This window comes from Raphanus sativus, unplaced genomic scaffold (genome assembly GCF_000801105.2).
Source record: "Raphanus sativus cultivar WK10039 unplaced genomic scaffold, ASM80110v3 Scaffold1346, whole genome shotgun sequence".
NCBI classification, from domain to species: Eukaryota; Viridiplantae; Streptophyta; class Magnoliopsida; order Brassicales; family Brassicaceae; genus Raphanus; species Raphanus sativus.
Window position 1 is genome coordinate 1 of NW_026616658.1, and position 22,915 is coordinate 22,915.

The window sequence follows — 22,915 nt, forward strand, 5'->3', positions numbered from 1 at the left end:
CTTTCAATAAATTCAATCAATTTTATTGAAATTTGCAATTTTTGTATAGGAAACATAAAAAATACATTTTTATGAAACAATTTATTTTTCTAAAACATATATCTTTAAATAACAGAGAGAGTAATTCTTTTCAAAAGTAACATTTGTCTTCTTTTTTTTTGAACACCACAAAAGTAACATTTGTCTAATACAGTATGTTATAAATTGTCACATGTTATATTGATATGTTAACACTTAACAACATTGGCATTTAGACCAAGAATGACAATATCTCTTGGTTACATTTTATAATTCCAATATTCATATTTATTTTAATATTTTGGGCTCAACTATTGTGAATGTTTCATCAGCCGCCTCTAGTGTTTCATCAATCCTTTTAGACTCGATTTTTCTTTTCGTAAAAAGGGCATTCAATTAAAAAACAAAGATACAAAATGTGATTTGTTAGATCACATAGTTTGAGAAAGTCAGATACACAGAGTATATATGGAAAGAGCCATAGAAACCCAATGAGTTAGAACAACTCTTTAGTTTAATCAAACTTGGAAGGTTTCTTGTGCGCTTGATTAGGAACCTCGACCCTTACGACCTCAGTTACCTTGTTCACGAACCTCGACCCTTTTAGATTTGGTTTGACATTTACAAAATCTAATTCGAGATCACCCGCTAGCTAGCAGTAGAAGGTTTCATCCCTCAAATAATTTTTTATTGTCTTATCATCTCACAAAACAATACTTAAATTTTTTTTGTATATATTCTATGGACTGTTTGGTCCATCTTAATTTTTTTTATAATGCTACAAATTGAATTAGTTCGAAATTTATAGCATTAACAGCAGTTTTAATAGAATATATTCTGATTAATTTAATGCTACAAATCAAATTTAAAATATCTTTTGATTAATTTTAGGAAGTAGGTCTATCAAGTGTTAGAACTTATCATCTTAATCATTTGGATCGAAACCTAAATCCAAATTGACCAATTAACCATAATTTAGTTTCTAATGGAAATGAATTTAGAAATCGAACTCATGACTAATACTTAAATGGGTGGCCAACTAGTATCTAAGATTGGGTGTTAAATGGCTGAGTGAGAGGCCACTTACATTTTGGATGGGGCAGTTGCCCCTTATAATATTTGTAAATTTGGTGTAATTGTTTGTCAATTTTTAATATTGTCCCTGTTGATTTATTAAATTATACTATAATATGTAATTTTATATTCAGGATTAAAACAAGTTTTAGATCTACCACTGGTGATCCCCATCCAAGACATAACGAATTAGACATAGTCACATAGATAGACCTATATATGAACTTGTGAAGTATGTTCAAATTCGTTAGTCTCATCTGCGAACTAAAGCAGATTGGACTGCATTGTCATTGGCCGGTCCAAAAGACTTCAAAATTTAAGTCAAAATTACTTTCAAAGAAGTTTTAGTCCGCAGATGCTTTTATCGATTTTTCTTTGTTCTTCATCGATGAAGTTTGACTATCTTTTACAAAACACTTAAGTTTTTAGTATGAAGTTTGATTTGTGTGATACAATTATTATTTTATAAATTACTTTTCAAAAAGAAAATTTTTGGAACACAACTTAATTTTATCAAACATCAACTTGTTTGACTACGATAGATAGAGAGAGTTTTCTATCTATTGTCACACACAACACGAAGATCATAAATAATCAACACAGTACTAACAATAATCATCGTTCATTACAGAAAAATAAAACAACAAAATGCCTAGTATATTTACATGTGTGTGTATCCTCATGAGTCATGTTCATATACCCGTTACATTCTAAACGTCTGACGTTGGAGGCAAGATCTCTAGCGGCACACCTGCTATGGGCTCCAACACTTGAGCTTTTGGAAGCTCTCTTGATAACAATTCCTGCATCCACAAACCCACACAACAAAGCCACTATAACCATTGATCTTAGTTAAAAGCAAAAATACTGATTCTGTTTTGCAGTTTTCTTTGGGTTAAGAGAGAGCTTCACCTTAAATGATTCTATCGTTCCTTCTTTCTTTATAATACCTGCTAAAATCCCCTTCGCATCAAGATCGCCATTTTGCATCGGCACAACAAACCTACAGTCCAAAGTAATGCAAAGAGTGCTTATTTACATTTTCTCGAGGCTACATGGAAGAACAAAAGAGAGAGAGAGAGAGAGATGACTGTTTTACTTGGCTTTTAAGATTTTGGCTAGCTGGACAGCGTCTTCTTGGCCAGAAACCAGAGTAAATTGTGGGAGAAGTTGTTTGATGACCGGTGTGATTACAATGTCGGCTCTTTCATTCTTCAGAAGTTCCATGTTGCATACACAGTGCGGTTCGTAGTAGAGAGATATCTGATCTTCAGGTGATACAAGAAGATACCTGAGGACAAAAGAGAAGTATAAATCAATAACCACAACGAGGTTGGTGGTAGCTTGATGAGAGTTATTTAAAAAAAAAATTTACCCGTTCTCAGGGCGTTGCCATGGTGGACCGAGGACAGGTCCTGCTGTGGCTTTAACTCGAACTTTAGAACCGTTTCTTGCATTTAGCTCGTAGGTCTCTCCAGGTTCCAGATAAGTTACATTTCTGAAAAGAGGATCAAGCAAAGGCTTTGCATTTGGAGTTGCTATAACCTTTACGTCTGGAGATTTCTCGGAAAGTGGCCTAAGGGTATTTAGATGGCAATGGTCATCAAGGCTTTGAGTGATGAGCAAGCAATCAACTTCAGGGAGATCATCAAGCTGCATTAAATATACAAAAGTCTTAGAAACTTAATGCAAAACAGATTCAATGAAAAATATGAATAGAGAACAAGTGTTACCTTGAAGCCTTTCAAAAATCTCTTGGCAGCATCATAGAGCCATGGGATTCCAAAATCCAAATTACCGACGAGAATGGGATCAACCAAGATTTTCAATCCACCCGTTTCCCATAGCCAGCTATTTCCCTTAAATCCAGTTTACAAAAAGACATATCAGTTTATTATGCTTACGGAATTACAAATGTTGAAGTTGTTGTAAAAAGACAAACCCTTTACCTCAAAGTATGTCAGCTTGAGTGCATCTGTCCCGGAGCCACTAACTCCAGTAGCTCTGTCCTCTGACAGAACGGAAGATACCACGGAGAGAGACCGGGAAACATGCTGAAAGGGCTTGAAGCGGATGGAGAGGGAGGTGGAAGGGGTGTGAGGAGCGGGTGAGGATAGCGGAAACGAGGATGATGCAGGCCGGACTCTTGTTTTGGTGTTGATGATACTTAGAGGAAGAGGATTGGCGTGAAGTGGCATCGTGCCACCTGACATCACCATAGCCATTGGTTCTTGTTTTGCCACCTGTCAATATACTCTGAGCAAATTAATAAGTTTTTTTTTCAGTTGAGTAAAAAGAAAGAAAAGAGAATCACTTTTTGTAGGAAGCTCAGTTACACAGTGTTTCTAAAATCATAGAAAGTCTTCAACTTTTTTTACCAAATTCCTTTTGGTCATTAAGACACAAACAAGGCTTTGAAGCATCTAACTTTCTTCAAGTTAACCAAATGTGTCTTTATGAATAACAATACTATAAGAGTTCTCCACAAATTTAAAACATTTGATCATAGGAGGAACTTGGAATCATCTGGACGCATTGTAATTTTATTTATGAATTCCAGAAAAAAAAAGTAGAGATCAGAGGTACGAAACAAAAAGGGATGTTTTACGACAAGTAATTAGAAACAGAGGAAAGAGACAGAAGAGGAAGAAACCTGATTTAGAGTTGAAGAGAGTAGTGCTTGGTGAGAAAGGCAGTCTTCATGTCTCTCTTCCTGGCTCTCTCGAGTGAATGGCTCTCAAGTCCCCACCCCAACACACAAATAATCCCTGAAAGAAATTGGTGGTTAAGAGTAACTTTCACGACAAACGCTGCGTTTAGAGATTACCGGTCGTTCTGTCCTTGACCGACCCCCGGTTTACTCGAACCAAAAAAAAAAAAAATCAAACCTCAATTTTAACTTAGATTACGGACGCGCCAAATCAAATAAAATTAGAAGCTGCAGGTTCAGCTCACAATCACATGGTCCATGTGACATGGAACATAGCCTCGCATTTGATAGATGGAGCAACAGTAATATATGGTTCCGGTTACTAGCACAAAACTATATTCTTGAGGAGTCCATCATTTTTAGCCGATTTCGAGACTATTTTCTTTCCTAAATAATCGCAATCTTCTAACAAAAATATTTGAAACAACTCACCATTGAATCGAATTAGATAAACATTCATACATATACCCATAATTTGGTTCTATATAAACTGAGCTAGTAGTAAGGTTTAAACAACTTCAGTGAAATGAGCTAGTAGTAAGGTTCTATACAATAATTTCACAATCTTTGCCTCTTTCAGGCAACGTGCATAGTTTTTCTTTTTTTTTATATTAACGTGACGAGGAAGAAAACTCAATTGTGGAGTTTAGAATCATTGATTCAGAGCGCAATGGATAGAGATCATAACCAGAAACAGAGGATTCCGTGTTCGTTGCCGTTTGATCGGTGAAAACAGACGTGCTCAAGCTACCATCCGTATCAACAACGTCCCTCAGCTTTGACAAGCTCCAGTTATGTCCATATAAACCAGGATCTGATAAAACCTCTGTTATCTCTATCTCCCCGCTGAGCATTTGTACCACCTCTGACATGGTTGGTCTTAAGGATGGAGATGAGATTGTGCAAGCGAGAGCAACTTTGATCATCCTTACTGCTTCTTTGCTGTTGAAGTTACCTTCGAGCGCTGGATCTACCATCTCCGTTATCTCCCCTGCCTGTTGCAGCGTCAATGCCTGAGATTCAGATGTACAAAGTGGTTTAAGTAAGTAAATGTGTATGAATGGTTACTTGTAGGTATCAAATGATAAAACAATCTCCAGAGTTTTACCCAATTGATAAGAGAGACGTGATCAGCACTTCCCTTGTGTTTAGTATTGCTCTTCCCACTAGCAATTTCCATTGCCACAACCCCGAAGCTATACACGTCTGCTTTCTCTGACAGCTGACCCCATAATGCATACTCTGGAGCCATATATCCACTGCATTATAAGTACAACCAAGAGTGAGCTATATACACTGTGAATTTTGTGCTAAAATCTACGCTTACATGGTTCCTGAAATTTTGGTGCTAATGTGAGTGTGTTCTTCTTCTTCTCCATGGAGCCTAGCCAATCCAAAGTCAGATATCTTTGCATTTAGGTCAGCGTCTAGAAGCACATTTGTGGTTTTTATGTCACGGTGAACCATTCTGATCATCGATCCTTCATGCAGGAATTCAAGCCCTCTTGCGATTCCCACACAGATTTTTTGTCTCGCTTCCCAGTCCAGGTTCAAAGAACTCTTTCCTGGAAATGAATTTGTGACCGAAGATAAATGACATGAGGTAACATAAGTGTACATTTGATTTAGACTCAAAAACATAATTCTAATGAAATTATTAATGAGTTTTATTTACCATGCAGCATAAGAGCAAGGGAGTTGTTTTCCATGTATTCATACACGAGCAGCAGTTGATCCTTTTCGACACAGCATCCATAAAGCTTGACAAGGTTTGGATGATTCAGACCAGAGATCATCCCTATCTCATTCACGAATTCTCTGTTTCCTTGGCATGACTTGGAAGAGAGCTGCTTGACTGCTATTATAGTTCCATCTGACAGCTCTCCCTGCATTATGTTTCTCAAATCAGAAACCAAAAAAAAATAACAGCCATAATTGAGAAGAACTTGGCATCTGTGTTTTAGTATACTTTGAATACGGATCCGAAACCTCCTTCTCCAAGTTTGTTGGATTGATCAAAATAGTTTGTTGCAGCTTGAAGTTGCTTCCATGTAAAGCAAACCGTTGGAAGACGCTGGGCTCTCAAATCTATGTGAACATGTTCCCAACAAAAGATGATTACTACTGGCTTAAAAAATTCGTCATGTACCAGAGAACTCTGTTACCTTGTTCTCTTGTATTCTTGTCTCTTCTGCATCTTCTCTGAGCATATATTCCTAAGGCCAAGAGAATAACTACCAAGGCACCCACTGCCCCCAAAATTAGGGGATAATTAATGCGACTTTTTATTTTCTCAGCTGTAAAGGAGACAAAAGAAGTGTAAAACTTATGCACCAAGCTACTGAAAATAATGTCAAAAAGTAGTTTCTTTGTATTTATACCTCCACACTGTGGCTCCATACCTAAAATTTTAAAAGATGAACCAATGTCAACAAGATGAGTGCAATCATTTGAAGCTATGTCCCCACTTGAGAGGTAAGAAAGCAACATGATGAAGATTACTTACTGTGGTGACACAAGGAGATTGCAGAGATAAGAGGACCATAATTTCCTCTTTTGGGTATGAGCGTTGTCCCTTTCCCAGCCCAATATAGCTGAATCTCTAACAAATGATCAGTCACGTTAACAGCTTTCAGTTCTCTCACAACAGGCGTCAGAGTCCCTTTAGCCTCCTCTCTGATGTTAAAATCCCTCAAAAATAGTTTCCCCTAACAAGAGAGGAAAAGGAAAAAAGGAAATGAACGTCAATTTTCCATGCTATGATTACTGAAAATAGGAAATAAAAAACACCAACGCTTTACCTGAACATAGACGTCAAACATGCGTCTGCCGAGACGACTGTATGGTTGTTTGTCTGAAAACTGAATCTCCATAAAATGGAGTTTCACATTGTAGGGTCCATTTTCCAAGCAAAACGCATAATAAACAAGTGAGAGAGCAGATCTACGTGCCGTCTTATAAAGATCAGGAGAATCTCCAGGTAGTGTCAAACTAGTAGAAATGATGTACGTATCATCCTCACTATTTTCATTCGAGATAAATACGCCTGTGTTACTAACTCCCCATGTCTTGAAGTGTTGATTTGTTGCGGGATGGATTGTACTATTATCAGCTTGATAAGTGATTTTATGAGAGGAGTTTTTAATAGCTATGTTGTCTCCACCACAATTAATATGTAGTGTTCGCTGATCTAGAATCCATGATTGAAAGAGAGAATTAATAGGGAAAACAGACCGCAAAATAACATGTTAATTAGAGACCGCTCTTTATGTACTCACAGCTTGTGCAGTTGATTGGACCAGCACATGGAAGAAGCCCAGTCCTTTATGAAAGTACTACCAAAACAGCTAGGCATCACAATGGCACAAAATATTCTATTGATGCGAATTATTAAGTAGAAGAGTGTGCTTACAAATTGTTTTTAAGATATGAGCTCTGGTATGTGTTAATGTTGCTGATTGAGCATAAAGTGAAAACATAAACTTCAGCATAATAACCTTATTAGCAATAGAGAGAAGGTGTATTGTATCTACCAAGAATTTATATTGATACCTCTTATCCTGGCAGGTCGACCGCCAAGAGAAATTGTTATAAGAGATATCACTGTGAGAAATAACCATATTAGAAAAATAGCAAAACTATTTGTCTACATGTGGAAAAGGTATCTCAAGTCATATAGACAAGGGGAAGCCAAAACATACATATTAGATTTGCTATTGAGAAAACCACCAGATCCAGCATCTCCAGAAAGCCTATTTCTAGTCAAATAGCTGAAACAACATGTCAAAATGATACATACTTTGATCATTGTACTGTGGTATTGACATTGAAAGGTCTTCAGCTCTTTTAACATTTATAATCTCAGATTGTTTAGTACTATACGTGTATTTTGGTGCTTTTTGGATTCCATGAACTTCACCAGTCAAGCTGTTAAATGACAAGTCCCTGCAGCAAATATGTGCAAAAAGCAAAAATGTAAATTATGGATTTTTTTTTTTTTTTTTTGAAACAAAAATGTAAATTATGGATTTTTTTGAAACAATGTAAATTATGGATTTTGTAAAAAAATCCTAAATAGACCCTCTCATACATGAATATCACTCTCACAAAAATTTATTATCTCTCTATTGTGTTTATTCATGTGTGTACCCATCCATAACAATCTATATATACACATAAAAATATATAGTCTATAAGCATCTAATACGCTAATTTCTCAGCAAGTAATGTGTAGTATAATATTTAACTAGCTCTGACAAACTTACAAAAGTCTTTTGACTTGTGACAAGAAAGAACTTACAGAGTAGTTAGGTCTGGCAAATTCCATATGTAAGAAGGAATTGGACCAGACAAACTTACATTCCTCAAAATTCTAGAACAGGAAAGGAAGACTTTAGTTTCAAATTTTAAGATAGAATTAAGCCTCAAGATGTGAAACTGATGACTGGAAATAAATACAGTTTTCTGATGACTTTGCTGGATATATTTGGAAAGTAGGTTATCCCAGTTGTATCACTCATACTCCTGCATATGAATATATCGCTTAAAACATCAGTGTTGTTTCAGTTGTCCCTTTGCTAATACATATATTGAAGGTAGGTTCATTACAGATGAATAAGATTTTCTAGGCGAGCAACTGCATCAGGAATAGGACCTTTCAGTCCGCTTGCCTGTAAACCTCTGTTGATCATAACATACACAAACTTAGATGCTACGTAAACAGGAACTGTAAAAGAAACTAAAATTAGCAATGAAGAACAAGCTTACAGCTTTTCAAGCCGAGACCAGTTTCCAATATATGCTGGAATAGTACCATTGAAGTTGTTGTCACTTACCCTACTGCGTAATGAGAACTAACAACTAGTTAAGATCTTTCTAAAAATCAATTCACAACCAAACAATTCATACATATAAAAAGTTGAAGAAGAAGTTCAACAAAGGGCCCTGAATGAAAAAGGTTTAACTTCAATTTGGATGCTAATATAACATCTTCTTCCTCCAAACTTCATAAACTTTACGAATTGACTAATATTTACATCCAATTAAAGATGAGAATCTCCAGTTTCAAAGGCAACAAAAACCTTTAGAAAATTTTTAAATGTCCAATTATAGCAACAACTTACAAATCTCTAAGGTTCACCAGTCTAGCTAGAGTGTTAGGTAGGCTTCCTGTAAATTGATTGGAAGTAAGATGCCTGCAGAAACCAGTTTCTGAAATTATTAACTCTACCGTTCATCTTATCAAAGATTCTTGGTTTTGAACAATGGTTAAGATCCATAAATAATCTTACAATCTTGTTAGGGATGTCAAGTTACCAAGTTCATCAGGAATCGGACCAGAGAATTGATTGGCTTCAAGCCCTCTGAAAATTTTGTCACATCAATTAGGTAAAATCAAAAGGCATATCTGGTGTAGGGAACATGTTTGAAACGTACAGAACAGTCAGATTCTTGAAGTTTTGTAATCCAGTTGGTAAAGGCCCAGACAAGTTATTTGCACAGAGCGAGCTGCAAGAAAATTCAAAACTCACTCATGATCATGAAGATTGAAGAGTATGTATCAGCGAGAGAGAAAGAGAGGGAGCTAACATGGAAGTGAGGTAAGGCAATGAAGCCCACTCCATTGGGATTGTGCCTGAAAGGTAGTTTCTGCACAAATCTCTGCAAAGAAAATCAAAATCTCGCTCTCAGAGCTCTCTCCGAAGATTCAAACGCTACAGATTTGTTTGATAATTTCGTTGAATAAATAATACTCTCAGTTTGGCAACATATAATCTAAATATTTGATTTCTGCATGGTTTGAACTTACATCGATCTTAGATATCGAAGTTCAGCCAACTCTGGTGGAAGTTTTCCTGGAAGGCTAAGGGTCTTGAGATCTCTGTTTTTGTACAAATAATGGAACCAGGAAAAATATCAGGACACAGAAGAAACATCTACTTTTTTTTAAAAAAGACACAACAATTTAATAACACTAACATGCTTGTTATATGACATATCCTACTGTTGTTGAAACTACAATCACAACGAATGGTGCTGTTTCTATTCTCCGGGTTAGAAACACCATCAACGTCTTGCATCATCTTTAGGGTTCCTAAATTGCAAGGGTCTCCATGACTTAGGTTCAGTCCCTTGATACCAAGTGTCGTAGCTATCTTCTCTAGCGCATTCACTGCTTATAATTAACATATATATATATAATCGAAGTATATACATCAATATGTGGATTTTTTTTTGGAACTAATATGTGGATTTTAATTTTTGATTTTATAACAAAAAAACTAGTAGCAGTTTATCTCATACACTCATCTGGATGGAGAGCTGATGGGACAGATGTTTGTTGAAATTGCTAAGAAGCTTGTGATGATGGTAAAGAACAGAAGAAAAACTGAGAAGACGATCAACATATCTCGCATAATACGACTATTCTTTGTATGTGTACTTGTTTCGTTAGTCACAAATTACAATATCATCATGCAAGAGCAAGGCAATCGATGGTTATATATTTATATAAATTTTAGAATTTTCATTGGGCTTTTGTCGGTGGCTATAGAGAGACCTAATTGAGGTAAGATATTGACTTTGGAAGAGAACTCTCACGGTCACCCAAAAAAAAATCTCACGGTTACGGTCATACACGTTCATTGATCGTAAGTTTGATTGGGATAGAGAGTAGATATATATTTGTGATCGAAATTAATGTTTGAATTGTCCAAATGATTTGACCAAAAAATAATAGAAAAAAGAATGCTTGATGTTCATGTCCCTTTCTCGGATAAGACTTGCGTATATATGCAGACGGGCTATTGTCTGCATTAACTGTTTTTTAATGCATGACTGCATGAGCAGCCTATGAACGCAGTTCTAAGGCTTACGTATAACAATTCCACTTTTTTCCCTTTTTTGGTCATATCTTACTTCCATCATTTGAAGTACAAAAATGAAAAAAAAAACATTCCAGGCCGCACCATGACTGACTGTTTTCTTAGTAATAGTAGTCAAAAAATATACAACGAATGAACTAAAGTTTTTAGCTTAGAATCATGGCACTTAAATTCGGCAATGTTCTTTTTTTTTAACAACTTTTTTGTTTTGTTTTTAACAACAACTCGGCAATGTTCTTGTATGAGTTGTAAACTAATAACTAGATTATGACCCGCGCTTTGGAAGCGCGAATATTTTATAATGAAAATTTTCACTAATAACTTAACAAATATTTTGGTAACTTTTAAAGAGTGTATTTAAAATATTTTTGTATTTAAATCAGTGTTTCTAAATTCAACCCGATTGTGATTATACCGCTTAATCTGGAGATCTAACAATTCAATTTAGGTTTTTAAAATATTCATATTAACAAAAATCACTAAAATCCGAAACTAACCGATTGAACTGATGGATGGCCAATATGTAATCTAATTTTGATTTAAATTGTAATAGTTTCATAATTTGTAATCTTATAATCCAAATTTTAAAGTTCATTATTTTGCAATTTATGAAATTATGATGTTTCTACAAAATTTTAAAGAGAAAATGATATATATATAAAATATTAAGATTAATTATTGTATTGTTTAAAAACATTGATAGTAGTATAAAAATATATTGTTTGGAAACATTGATAGTAGTATAAAGAAATAAGTATATTGTTTGGAAACATGGATAGTAGTATAAATAAATGAACATTAGTGATTTAATGTAGGTTTAACTATAAAGTATAAAAGTGTATTTAATTTAAAAACTTACAAAATAAATGTTAGGTCCAATAGAATGTTTCTGTTTTAATAAGATAGATAAAAGAAAAGTTAAAGAGGGGTAGCCTTAAGTTACAAAAAAAAAGTTAACGAGGGGTGAACAAAAAAGAAGAAAAAGAAATAGTCAACGAGGAATACAAAGAGCGACGAGTCAAATAGTTAAAGTAAATAAATAAACACAATTTATGTGACTGTGTTCTTATATGAACCACTAATTTCACACTTTTTTTTTTCACTAATTTCACACTTATGAAAGCATTAAGTGCAATCAAAGGCACTGGCTAGGCTATCTTCTCTTTTATGAACGCAAAGACTTCCGGGTTCAATGCAAACGCAAAGACTTCCGGTTTCTACGTAAACCCAGGACAATAAAGGCCGAAGAAACACATGTTAGAGAACTTCTAGAACTTTTCTTTTACTTTTCAAAAGAAAAATGAAATGGTGTGAAATGCGACCCTTTCACACTAGTGCAGAGAGAGCTAATTATCTGAGGGTTTAAGCTACCGTCGAGTAAAAGCTTTTGATATTACAGTGATGAGGAATGATACTCTACTGTGGAGTTTAGTGTAATGGACTCAGGGTATAACGGATAGAGATCACAACCAGAAACAGAGGATTTCGTTGTCGCTCTTGTTTGATCGGTCACACCAGACGTGCTCGAGCTTCCATGTGTATCAACATCTCTCATCTTTAACAAGTTCCAGTCGTCTCCGTATAAACCAGGATCTGACGTAACCTGTGTTAATTCAGTCACTCCCTCCAGCATTTTCAATGCCTCTGACATTGTTGGTCTCAACGCAGGAGATGAGTTTGTGCAAACAAGAGCAACATTGATCATCCTCACCGCTTCTTTTCTATCGAAATGACCTTCAAGAATTGGATCTACAACCTCCAGTATGTCCCCTTTCTGATGCAGTGACAGCGCCTGAGTTTTCATTTGTAAAACAAATACAAGTTTCACCAAAGAGAAACTTGTAGACATCAAATGGAAAAAAAAAGAGAAAGGAAAGCTCCATGGTTACCCAATCAAGAAGTGAGATGTGGTCAGCAGTTCCCTTGTGTTTAGTATTACTCTTGCCACTAACAATTTCCATTGCCACAACTCCGAAGCTATACACGTCTGCTTTCTCTGTTAGTTGACCCCATAGTACATATTCAGGAGCCATATATCCCCTGCATTACAAAAAAGAAACCAAGAATGAGATAAGTTTTTGTGATGTTTGTTTTATGTTCTGTACTAACATGGTTCCTGCAACTTTGGTGCTAATGTGAGTGTGTTCTTCTTCATGGAGTCTAGCCAATCCGAAGTCAGATATCTTTGCATTTAAGTCAGCATCTAGAAGTACATTAGGAGTTTTGATGTCACGGTGAACCATTCTGATCATCAATCCTTCATGGAGGAACTCAAGCCCTCTTGCGATTCCAACACAAATTTTCTGTCTTGCTTTCCAGTTGAGTTTCATGGAGCTCTTTCCTGGCAAACCAAAGAGAAATGATGTCACTTTATATGTGATGACATGTAAGAACATCTAAAAAAAAATCTGAACGACTTTGATTACCAGAAAGCACAAGAGCAAGGGAGTTGTTTTCCATGTACTCATACACAAGCATCAATTGATTCTTCTCTACACAGCATCCATAAAGCTTGACAAGGTTTGGATGATTCAGACCTGAGATCATGCCTATCTCATTCACAAACTCACGGTTTCCTTGGCATGACTTGGAAGATAGCTGCTTCACTGCTATGATAGTTCCATCTGACAGCTCTCCCTGCATTAATGTTTCAGCCATATAAAAAGACCAAAAACAGCCTTGTTTAAGAAGAACTTGGCATGTCTTTTAGTATACTTTGAATACGGATCCGAAACCTCCTTCTCCAAGTTTGTTGGCTTCATCAAAATTGTTTGTTGCAGCTTGCAGTTGCCTCCATGTAAAGCAAACAGTTTGCAAACCCTCGGCTCTCAGGTCTATATATGTGATCAGGTGCCAAGTAGAAAATCATTAGTAATTCTAACAACTAAACATAAATAGATTTATACTCTGGTACCTCGTTTTCTTGTGTTACTGTCTTTTAGGCATCTTCTCCGAGCATATATTCCCACAGCTGAGAGAGTTATTGTTACCAATACACCTGCTGCCCCCGAAAATAAGGGATAACTAATGTGATGTTTTATTTTCTCCGCTGCAAATAAGACACTAGGAAGTGTAAATATATATAATATATATATATATATATATATATATATATATATATATATAAACCAATCTACAGAAAGAAATTGTCTCTGTGTAAAAACCTCCACATCGTGGCTCCAGACCTGAAATTTCAAGAGATGAATATTGTCAGTAGGAGGTGTGGATCAGTGTAAAGAAGTTGAAGAAGATAATTTAAAGTTGTGGACACTTCAGAGTGAAGAAAACTGAATGTAAAGGAGTGAAGTTTCTGCAGCAGAGAATAAGGGTACTTACTGTGACACAAGGAGATAGCAGAGATAAGAGGACCATAGTTTCCTCTGTTGGGAATGAGGGCTGTCCCTTTCCCTGCCCAATAAAACCGAATCTCTAACATATGATTGGTCACATTAACAGCTTTCAGTTCTTTCACTACAGGCTTTAAAGTCCCATTAGCTTCTTCTTTGATGTTAAAATCCTTCAAAAACAATTTTCCCTAACATGGGACAGAAATAACAAGAGGAAATGGACTTCAGTCTTCCAAGCTTGGTTAAAGAAGTTATGTAATCAAATATAGTGACACTTTACCTGAACATAAACGTCAAATATGCGTCTGCCTATACGGCTGTATACTTCTTGGTCTGAAAACTGGATCTCCATAAAATGGAGTTTCACATTGTAGGCTCCATTTTCCAAGCAAAATGCATAGTAAACCAGAGAGAGAGAGCAGATCGGCGCGCGGTCTTATAGAAATGGGGAGAATCTTTTGGTAGTCTTAAACTAGTTGAAATGATGAACGTGTCATCAGTATATCGATCATCAGTGAAGTCACCTGTGTTGCTGATTCCCCAGTTTTCCAGGTGCTGATTTGTTGCGGCCATGGTTTTATGGCTATCAGCTTGATATGTGATTTTACCAAAGGAGTTTTTAATCTTTATATCTTCTCCACCACAGTTTATATGTATTGATCGCTGGTCTACAATCAACAATGAGTAGAAAGAGTGGGATTTAACAAAAAACATTATGTAGAAAATATTGAATGCATGTACTTACAGGTCTTGCAGTTGACTGGAGCAGCGCAAGGAAGAAGGCCAGTTCTGTATGTACAAACGATAAAAACATTTAGGTATCTCATATAGCAACAAACATTCAAACCATTCAATAATATTATCCATTCATGTTCTTACAAATTATTCTTCAAAATTGAGCTCCGGTATGTGTTAATGTTACTGATTCAACAGAGACTTCAACATTATCAGGTTATATAAAATATAAGATTTAAAGATGTTCCATTTCACGTTCATACCTCTTTTCTTGACAACTAGATGACCAAGAGAAATTGTTATAAGAGAGATCTCTGTAGAGAACCGCGAAGAATATTAGTTGGCATGATGGCAACTTTTTTCAAGCCATACAAGCAGGTGAAACGTACATATTAGGGTTGTTTTTGATTAGAAAAGCAGACTCAACGTTTCCGGAAAGCATGTTGCCAGTTAGATAGCTGAAAGAAAACCAATGATTCTCAATCTTGGAATAACATACTCAAATCTTGGATTGTAACAACTTACGTATACTGAAGTTTTGGTGCTTTTTGTATGTCCTGAACTTCACCAGTCAACTTGTTAAACGATAAATCTCTGCGTTAAACTTGTAAATCAATATTCTTTGGTATATAGTTAAATATACGTTTTAGCTGTGACATACTTGTTAATAAACAAATTGTATATTCAAGGCATTTTAAACGCAGGAATGACAAAGAACTTACAGTCTAGTTAGGTTTAGCAAATTCCAGATGTAAGAAGGAATTGGACCAGACAAACCCACATTCCTCAAAATCCTGGAACACAGAACAGAGACACCATTAGTTTGAAAATTTCTGATAAACAATGAAGATAGAAGAAACCATAAGTTTCAGTGGAAAAATAAATTACAGGGTTTCAAAGACTTTGCTGGATAGAATTGGAAATGAGTTTATCCCAGTGGTATCACTTATTCTCCTGCGCATATGAATATATATATATATAATCCTTAAAACATGAGTTCAGTTGTCCTTTTGCTAATCTATGAAAGATAAATCAGTTACAGATCAATGAGATTTTCTAGGCAGGCCACCGGATCAGGAAAAGGTCCCTTCAGTCCACTGGCATGTAGAAATCTGCTGACCATTATTGATACATGTTAGACCGCGCATAAGCATAAACACAAGTAGAAATTAAAAATTAGCAATGAAAGGACAAAGCTTACGTACAGCTTTCTAAGCCGAGACCACTTGCCAATATATGCTGGGATGGTTCCACTAAACTTGTTGTCACTTATCCAACTGCAAAAATAAAAACAAACAACTTTTTTGTAGCATAGAAAAAAGTTGTAAGAACTGAAAATGATATGTAGTATATGTAGTTTGGTTTGCACAAACAACCTTTTAGTTGTTTGTGGTTTTTTTTCTTCTATATATACTACCTGTTTTCCGTTCTTACACAAACCTACAACCAAACTACATATACTACGAAGTATATATAATAAGTGTTCTGCAACAAAGCTTTAAATTATGTTTCAGTTCAATCTAGGTGCTCATAAAACAATTTCAAAAATAGGCAAAATGGTTTGAAAGTTTTCATTTCAAGGAAGACAACAACTTACAGTTGTTCAAGGTTTACTAGTCGAGCGAGAGTGATAGGCAAGCTTCCTGTAAATTGATTAGATGCAAGATCCCTGCAAAACCAAGTTTTCAGATAAGATCTACCACTGTACATTTTTGGCATTATATAAACCAAAAATTTAAAATGCAAATATATATCAAAACTGATTTGAATATCTGCAAAGCCAAAGACTGTCTTACAATTTTACAAGTTTGGTCAGGTTACCAAGCTCATCAGGAATCGTACCAAAGAACTGGTTGCCTTCAACCCCTCTGAAAATTTCATCACCACATATCAGACTTATCAGTTGAATCAATGTTAAATTTCATGGCTTCCAACTTAAACCAACTGACAATAATTAAATGAAATGGTCCAAACCCTTTATATAGTATTTATATCTCACTAAAACTTTCAATGTAGGATCTTATATTCACACTCTTTAGACACTATTACTTATGGTCCTTTAGTTAATCTCTATCTAATTCAAATACTCTCTCGAGATAACAGCCCTTCAGGCCATTAATCTCGCAGACCAACATTATTGAGTCCGAGAGCAAAAGCTACTTTTTGGACTGAATTACAAGAGTGTGTTTATCGAGTCTAAAGTTTTTTAATAGTTAGGTTCAGTGGTTTTGATACCATGTTAAATTCGAGTAAATCCGAGTAAAATTGAGTTTAACATGGTATCAGAATCACCCGATATTGAACCACTCCGTAGATGTTTTTCAGATAATTATCCACGCTTGAGCATGAAGAGACGGTTAATGAATGAAGTTCTGAATTGGTAATTAATGGAGAAATAATTTAATGATATAGAAAGTTATAATCGATCTATTTATCACCAATTGGTTTTAATATGGTAAAACATAAATTTGAAATTAATAAACAAAATCCACAGAAGTGGGAAACATTCAGAAACGTACAAGAATTTCAGATTCTTGAAGTTTTGCAACCAAGTTGGTAAATTCCCAGACAAACGATTCCCGCAGAGCCAGCTGCAGAATATTCAAAGTTATTCGTAAATCATAAAAATGAAGCATCAGAGTGAGAGAAAGAGAGGGAGCTAACATGAAAGTGAGATATGGCATTGAAACCCACTCGTGTGGAATCGTGCCAGTAAGGTAGTTGGCGGATAAGTCGCTACAAGTAAGAGAAAAAAACTCGTAAGGAACTTTTGTTATGTTTCTCTTTGTAGATACTCTGGCTAGTGGCTACAGTTTTGTTGATCAATTAAGTTTTAAACTTTACTTTAAAGACTACCCCGCAAATCCTTTTTTCTTTCTTTATTGTCTTGGTTTTATCAGTAGTGAGTTCTTGTAGTAAAAATAGAAATATATCTAGGCAAAATCCATAGAAACTAGTGGGACTTAGATTTTGATAGATTTAGGTTGATTTTGAGAGATTATGTTAAATTTGCATAGAGATGTTTTAAATAGAATTTTGTTAATTTGTAGTATTTTTTTTTTTTTTTTTTTTACAAGATGCATCATAACAAGTTTTATAATCCAATGGATATGAATAGTATTCTAACAATGCTGAATATAAACATAACTATAAAATCAATAAAAACAACATTTTTGAATAACAATATCATCAAACCAACGATACTATATTTTAGTAGAATGTAAAATCTATAAAATAATAGGACTTGACTTTTAAAACTTGTTAGATTCTACAAACGAAGAACTACATGGTGGACTTGATTTACCAAAAACGATGAATATGTAAAATCCCAACAATATATGTGCCAAAGCTTAATAGAATTTAAGACCCCTAAGTCTGACACATGAACATACTTTCTCTTTTACCTATCGCACATAAGATCTTTTCACCCTCTACTTCCACTTGTAACGTAAAAAGGTTTGATAAATTTATCAAACCTTTGGACTTACATTGACCGGAGATGTCGAAGCTTGGCTAACTCAGGTGGAACTTCCCCATAAGAGTTAAATTCACGAGACTTCTGCATTTGATTAAAGCAAACTAAAGAAGTAAATAAGAGAGTGAAAAAAAAAAGAAAAAGAAATTAACACTCACAATTCTGTAATATGACATGTCATGTTGTTGTTGAAGCTACAATCACAAGCAATGGTGTTGTTCACCTCCAGATTCCAATCATCTTGTTTTATGATCATTAGACTTTGTGAAGAGCATGGGTCTTTGTAACTTAGGTTCACTCTCTTTATACCAAGTGTAGTAGCTATCTCCTCAAGCGCATGCACTGCACAAGTTATCAAGTTCATATAAGAAAAAAATATTTACAAGAATCAAAATTTTGATTTAATACATTCATCTGGATGGAGAGCTGGTGAAGTGGATGTTGTTAGAGTCGCAAAGAAGCTTGTAATGATGATGAAGAAAAAGACGATCCACATCATCGATATAGATTATGTGGACTTGGTTGGTTAGTCACAATCTTTAGCAACAAGAAGAAGAGATAAATAATAATTGTGAAATGAAAGTTTTTTTTAATTGAATTTTGTAAATATGAAAATATTTCGTATTATTTACGTTTATGGTCTTGGTCGTCCCCTAGTCTGCTAGTACAGAGCAGCGTTAACAGTTGTAGCCAAAGATAATAATGGAGTATTGTACGAGATGCATTTATTGAGAAAGCCACAATTATTGTTCAATCTGCAATAGTGAACAGTTACAGCCTACAGCTTCATGCATGTTTCATTATCAACTTTGGAAAATAGATTTCAGCAGCTTTTATACGCAGGGAGATAAGGGAGATATCGAGAATTGATTTGAACTGAACCAGGATTAAACACTAGGAACTTTCATGGAAACATACATAGATTATAAAATATCCAACGTAAGGTTTCAGACAACTTCTAATGATATGGAGTTTGAAGTTAATTTTAGTAGATAGTCCTCGCAACTAAACCTTACATATTACAATGACTAGGAAGAAAACTCTGTTGTGGAGTTTGAGGTGGCTGATCCTTGATTAAATGGGACAGTCCATAACCAGACATCGAGGTTGACTCTTGCATCTCCATCAGCTTTGAAAAGTTCAAATCATGTCCATACACGGCAGGACCTGACAGAATCTGTGGTATTTCCATCTCTCCCTCCAGCATTTTCACTGCCTCTGACATCAGTGGACGTGAAGAGGGATTTGCATTTGTGCAAACAAGAGCAACTCTGATCATCCTCTCTGCTTCTAGGCTGTTGAACTCACCTTCGAGCTTCGGATCTACTATCTCCATTATGTCCCCTTTTTGTTGCAGTGTCATGGCCTGAGATGGATATAAACTTAATTGTCAAAAGAGTCATAGGTTAAACTATAGAACTGAGGACAATAGAAATGCAAAAGAGAGAGCAAAAAGCTCCACATTACCCATTTAATAAGTGGGGCGTTGTCATCGCTTCCCTTTTGTGTTGTATTACTTTTCCCACTAACAATCTCCATTGCCACAACCCCAAAGCTGTACACATCTGCTTTCTCGGTCAAATGACCCATTAAAGCATATTCTGGAGCCATATATCCGCTACACCATAAGAGAAATGAAGTCATCCTCAGAGCTTGCTACTACATCCGTTTCATAAAGATGGAACTTTTTATGTTTTCAGATATATTAAGAAAACTACATTAAATTTTTTTGCCTTGGTGTGTTTATACAATACTACTTACATGGTAGTATTGTAAACAGACTGTTATACTATATCCGTTTCATAAAGATGAATTTTAATGTTTTCAGACCTACAGTATTAAGAAAACTACATAATTTTTTTTTGCCATGGTGTGTTTATACAATACTACTTACATGGTTCCTGCGACTTTGGTGCTAATGTGTGTGTGTTCTTCTTCGTGAAGCCTAGCCAAACCAAAGTCAGATATCTTTGCATTAAGGTCGGCGCCTAGAAGCACATTGGGAGTCTTTATGTCACGGTGAATCATTCTGATCGCAGCTCCTTCATGGAGAAAATCAAGCCCTCTTGCGATTCCCACACAGATTTTCTTTCTTGCTGCCCAGTCTAGTTTCAAGGAGCTCTTTCCTGGGAATGGAAGAGACATGTTGTTTCTTCACATGATATGTCCACTTGGAATAGAATCAAAACGTAAAGAAAAGTTGAATGACTTCGATTAATTTACCAGACAAAGCAAGAGCAAGGGAGTTGTTTTCCATGTACTCATACACGAGCAGCAGTTGATCCTTTTGGACACAGCATCCGTAAAGCTTGACAAGGTTTGGATGATTCAGACCAGAGATCATGCCTATCTCATTCACAAATTCTCTGTTTCCTTGGCATGACTTGGAAGAGAGCTGCTTCACTGCAATGATAGTTCCATCTGACAGCTCTCCCTGCATTAAAGTTTCAGCCATATAAGAAAACCAAAAACAGCCTTATTTAAGAAGAACTTGGCATCTGTGTTTTAGTATACTTTGAATACGGATCCGAAACCTCCTTCTCCAAGTTTGTTGGCTTCATCAAAATTGTTTGTTGCAGCTTGCAGTTGCCTCCATGTAAAGCAAACAGTTTGCAAACCCTCGGCTCTCAGGTCTATATAATGAGAAAATCATAATTAACACTATGAGAAAATATGAGTAATGGATTCATAAACTCTGTGAGCTTTGATACCTCTTTCTCTCTTTTTCTTGTCCCGTCTGCATTTTCTCTGAGCATAGAATCCCAAAGCCAAGAAAATAATTGCTACCAAGGGACCCGTTACCCCAAAGATTAGTGGATAATTGATGTGATTTTTGGTTTTCTCCACTGCAAATGAGACCCTAAAAGTGTTAATTTATACACCAATCTAGAGAAATTTTTTTGTAACAGAGTATTTATTTATCTTTTGAGAGACCTCCACAATGTTGCTCCATGCCTGAAATTTTTAAACATGAATATTTATTTATAGGTAACAAGGAGTAACAAGAATAGTCTTAAGTTTAACAAGCAGAGGAGAAGTGTTACTTACTGTGACACAAGGAGATAGCAGAGATCATAGGACCATAGTTTCCTCTTTTGGGTATGAGTGTTGTCCCTTTACCCGCCCAATACAACCAAATCTCTAACTTATGATCGGTCACATTAACAGCTTTCAGTTCTTTCACAATAGACTTCAGAGTCCCATTAGCCTCCTGTCTGATGTTAAAATCCCTCAAGAACAATTTTCCCTATCAGAGGAGGAAAAGGGACAAAAGGAAATGAAATTCAATCTTCTAAGCAACTCTTCAGTAAACAATAACGCTATACCTGAACATAGACATCAAATATGCGTCTAGCTAGACGACTATATAGTTCTTGCTCTGAAAACTGAATCTCCATAAAATGGAGTTTCAGATTATATTCTCCATTTTCCAAGCAAAACGCATAATAAACAAGAGAGAGAGCAGATCGACGTGCAGTCTTATAAAGATCAGTCTTATAAAGATCAGGAGAATCTCCAGGTAGTGTTTTATTAGTTGACATGATGTATTTGTCATTTTCCTCTCCATCGTCCATAAAGTCACCAGTATTACTAATTCCCCAGTTCTTGAAGTGCATATTTGTAGCAGCTTTGACCTCACTGTTATCGGCTTGATAAGTGATTTTACCCAAAGAGTTTGTGACAGTTACAGTTTCCCCACCACAATTTATATGTAGTGATCTTTGATCTACACCATCAATAGGAAAAGGGAATTAACAAAAGTGAATGCATCAAATTCTCTAAAGCATGTTAGAGACAAGTTAGAACGGCTCAATATGTGTTTACATTTCTTGCAGGTGACTGAACCAGCGCATGGAAGAATCCCGGTTCTGTATGACAAAACGATCATAGTATTTAGGAATCTAATCAGCAGAAATTTTTTTACTAAGGTTTTTTCATTGCAGAAGAGTGAACTTACAAAGTGTTCTTTAAATATGAGCTCCGGTATGTATTAATGTTACTGATTCAATACAAAGTGAGAGCATAAACTTCAATATGAGCATTTTATTAACAAATAGGTACACATATTTATGTACGTACCTCCTTTCTTGGCAGCTAGACGGCCATGAGAAATTGTTATAAGAAAGGTCACTGTATAAAACCAACTAGAAGATTAGTTTACTTGAAGAAAGATTTCTCAAGCCATATAAATTAAACAAGCGAAAGGCTGAAACGTACATATTTGATTTGCTGTTGAGGTAAACACCAGATTTAATTTCCCCGGAAAGCATATTGCTAGTCAAGTAGCTGTAAGAACACATCAAAACTATAAATCGTCCGTGTGTGATTCTTTGTTATAATAATATCTGTGTCTTACGTAAATTTTGGTACTAAGTTTATGCCAAGAACTTCACCGCTCAACTTGTTAAACGATAAATCACTGCAGCAAACAACATAAGGTACGCAAATCTTTGAGTAAATTCTGCATGTCTTTTTTCAGATTTCACCATAACAAACTTACAGAGATCTCAAGACCGGTTTACTCCAGATGTAAGTAGGAATTTGACCAGACATACTCACATTCCTCAACATCCTGAAACAGGGACGAAGACTAGCTTTAGTTTCATATCCTCAAATAAAATCAAGCTTCATTGGAAAAAACACATACAAGTTTTCGATGACTTGGCTTGAT

At 35.5% G+C, this 22,915-nt stretch overlaps 3 protein-coding genes and 1 pseudogene across 4 annotated transcripts; all 4 read right to left on the bottom strand.

The window, feature by feature from the left end:
- Positions 1-1,679: 1,679 nt before the first annotated feature.
- LOC108836974 (uncharacterized) lies at positions 1,680-3,869 on the bottom strand. Of its 2 annotated transcripts, none has more exons than XM_056998659.1 (7): positions 3,746-3,869; positions 3,042-3,335; positions 2,826-2,951; positions 2,468-2,745; positions 2,192-2,383; positions 2,005-2,095; positions 1,680-1,895 (listed from the first exon to the last, which is right to left on the bottom strand). In XM_056998659.1, exons 2-7 carry the CDS (start codon positions 3,315-3,317, stop codon positions 1,803-1,805), a joined length of 1,056 nt encoding a protein of 351 aa, XP_056854639.1. In that variant the 5' UTR covers positions 3,318-3,335; positions 3,746-3,869; the 3' UTR covers positions 1,680-1,802. The 2 variants fall into 2 exon arrangements, with proteins under 2 accessions (XP_056854639.1, XP_056854640.1); XM_056998660.1 differs by having other exon boundaries at positions 3,042-3,348.
- Positions 3,870-4,136: 267 nt separating this feature from the next.
- LOC108835501 (probable LRR receptor-like serine/threonine-protein kinase At1g29720) lies at positions 4,137-10,268 on the bottom strand. Its single transcript, XM_056998658.1, has 25 exons — positions 10,106-10,268; positions 9,782-9,974; positions 9,612-9,683; positions 9,392-9,463; positions 9,239-9,310; positions 9,094-9,165; positions 8,926-8,997; positions 8,570-8,641; positions 8,411-8,482; positions 8,261-8,326; positions 8,103-8,174; positions 7,685-7,747; positions 7,504-7,572; positions 7,355-7,405; positions 7,215-7,256; positions 7,081-7,124; positions 6,604-6,992; positions 6,309-6,510; positions 6,184-6,204; positions 5,968-6,099; positions 5,772-5,890; positions 5,478-5,688; positions 5,130-5,367; positions 4,911-5,061; positions 4,137-4,815 (listed from the first exon to the last, which is right to left on the bottom strand). Exons 2-25 carry the CDS (start codon positions 9,883-9,885, stop codon positions 4,414-4,416), a joined length of 2,880 nt encoding a protein of 959 aa, XP_056854638.1. The 5' UTR covers positions 9,886-9,974; positions 10,106-10,268; the 3' UTR covers positions 4,137-4,413.
- Positions 10,269-11,943: 1,675 nt separating this feature from the next.
- LOC108833162 (probable LRR receptor-like serine/threonine-protein kinase At1g29720) lies at positions 11,944-18,799 on the bottom strand (annotated as a pseudogene).
- Positions 18,800-19,145: 346 nt separating this feature from the next.
- LOC108837081 (probable LRR receptor-like serine/threonine-protein kinase At1g29720) lies at positions 19,146-22,909 on the bottom strand. Its single transcript, XM_056998657.1, has 16 exons — positions 22,892-22,909; positions 22,745-22,816; positions 22,601-22,663; positions 22,462-22,530; positions 22,324-22,374; positions 22,202-22,243; positions 22,069-22,112; positions 21,570-21,970; positions 21,292-21,490; positions 21,178-21,198; positions 20,955-21,089; positions 20,758-20,876; positions 20,467-20,677; positions 20,138-20,369; positions 19,711-19,861; positions 19,146-19,609 (listed from the first exon to the last, which is right to left on the bottom strand). The coding sequence occupies exons 2-16, from the start codon at positions 22,813-22,815 to the stop codon at positions 19,256-19,258; spliced, it is 2,163 nt and encodes a 720-aa protein (XP_056854637.1). The 5' UTR covers position 22,816; positions 22,892-22,909; the 3' UTR covers positions 19,146-19,255.
- Positions 22,910-22,915: the final 6 nt, after the last annotated feature.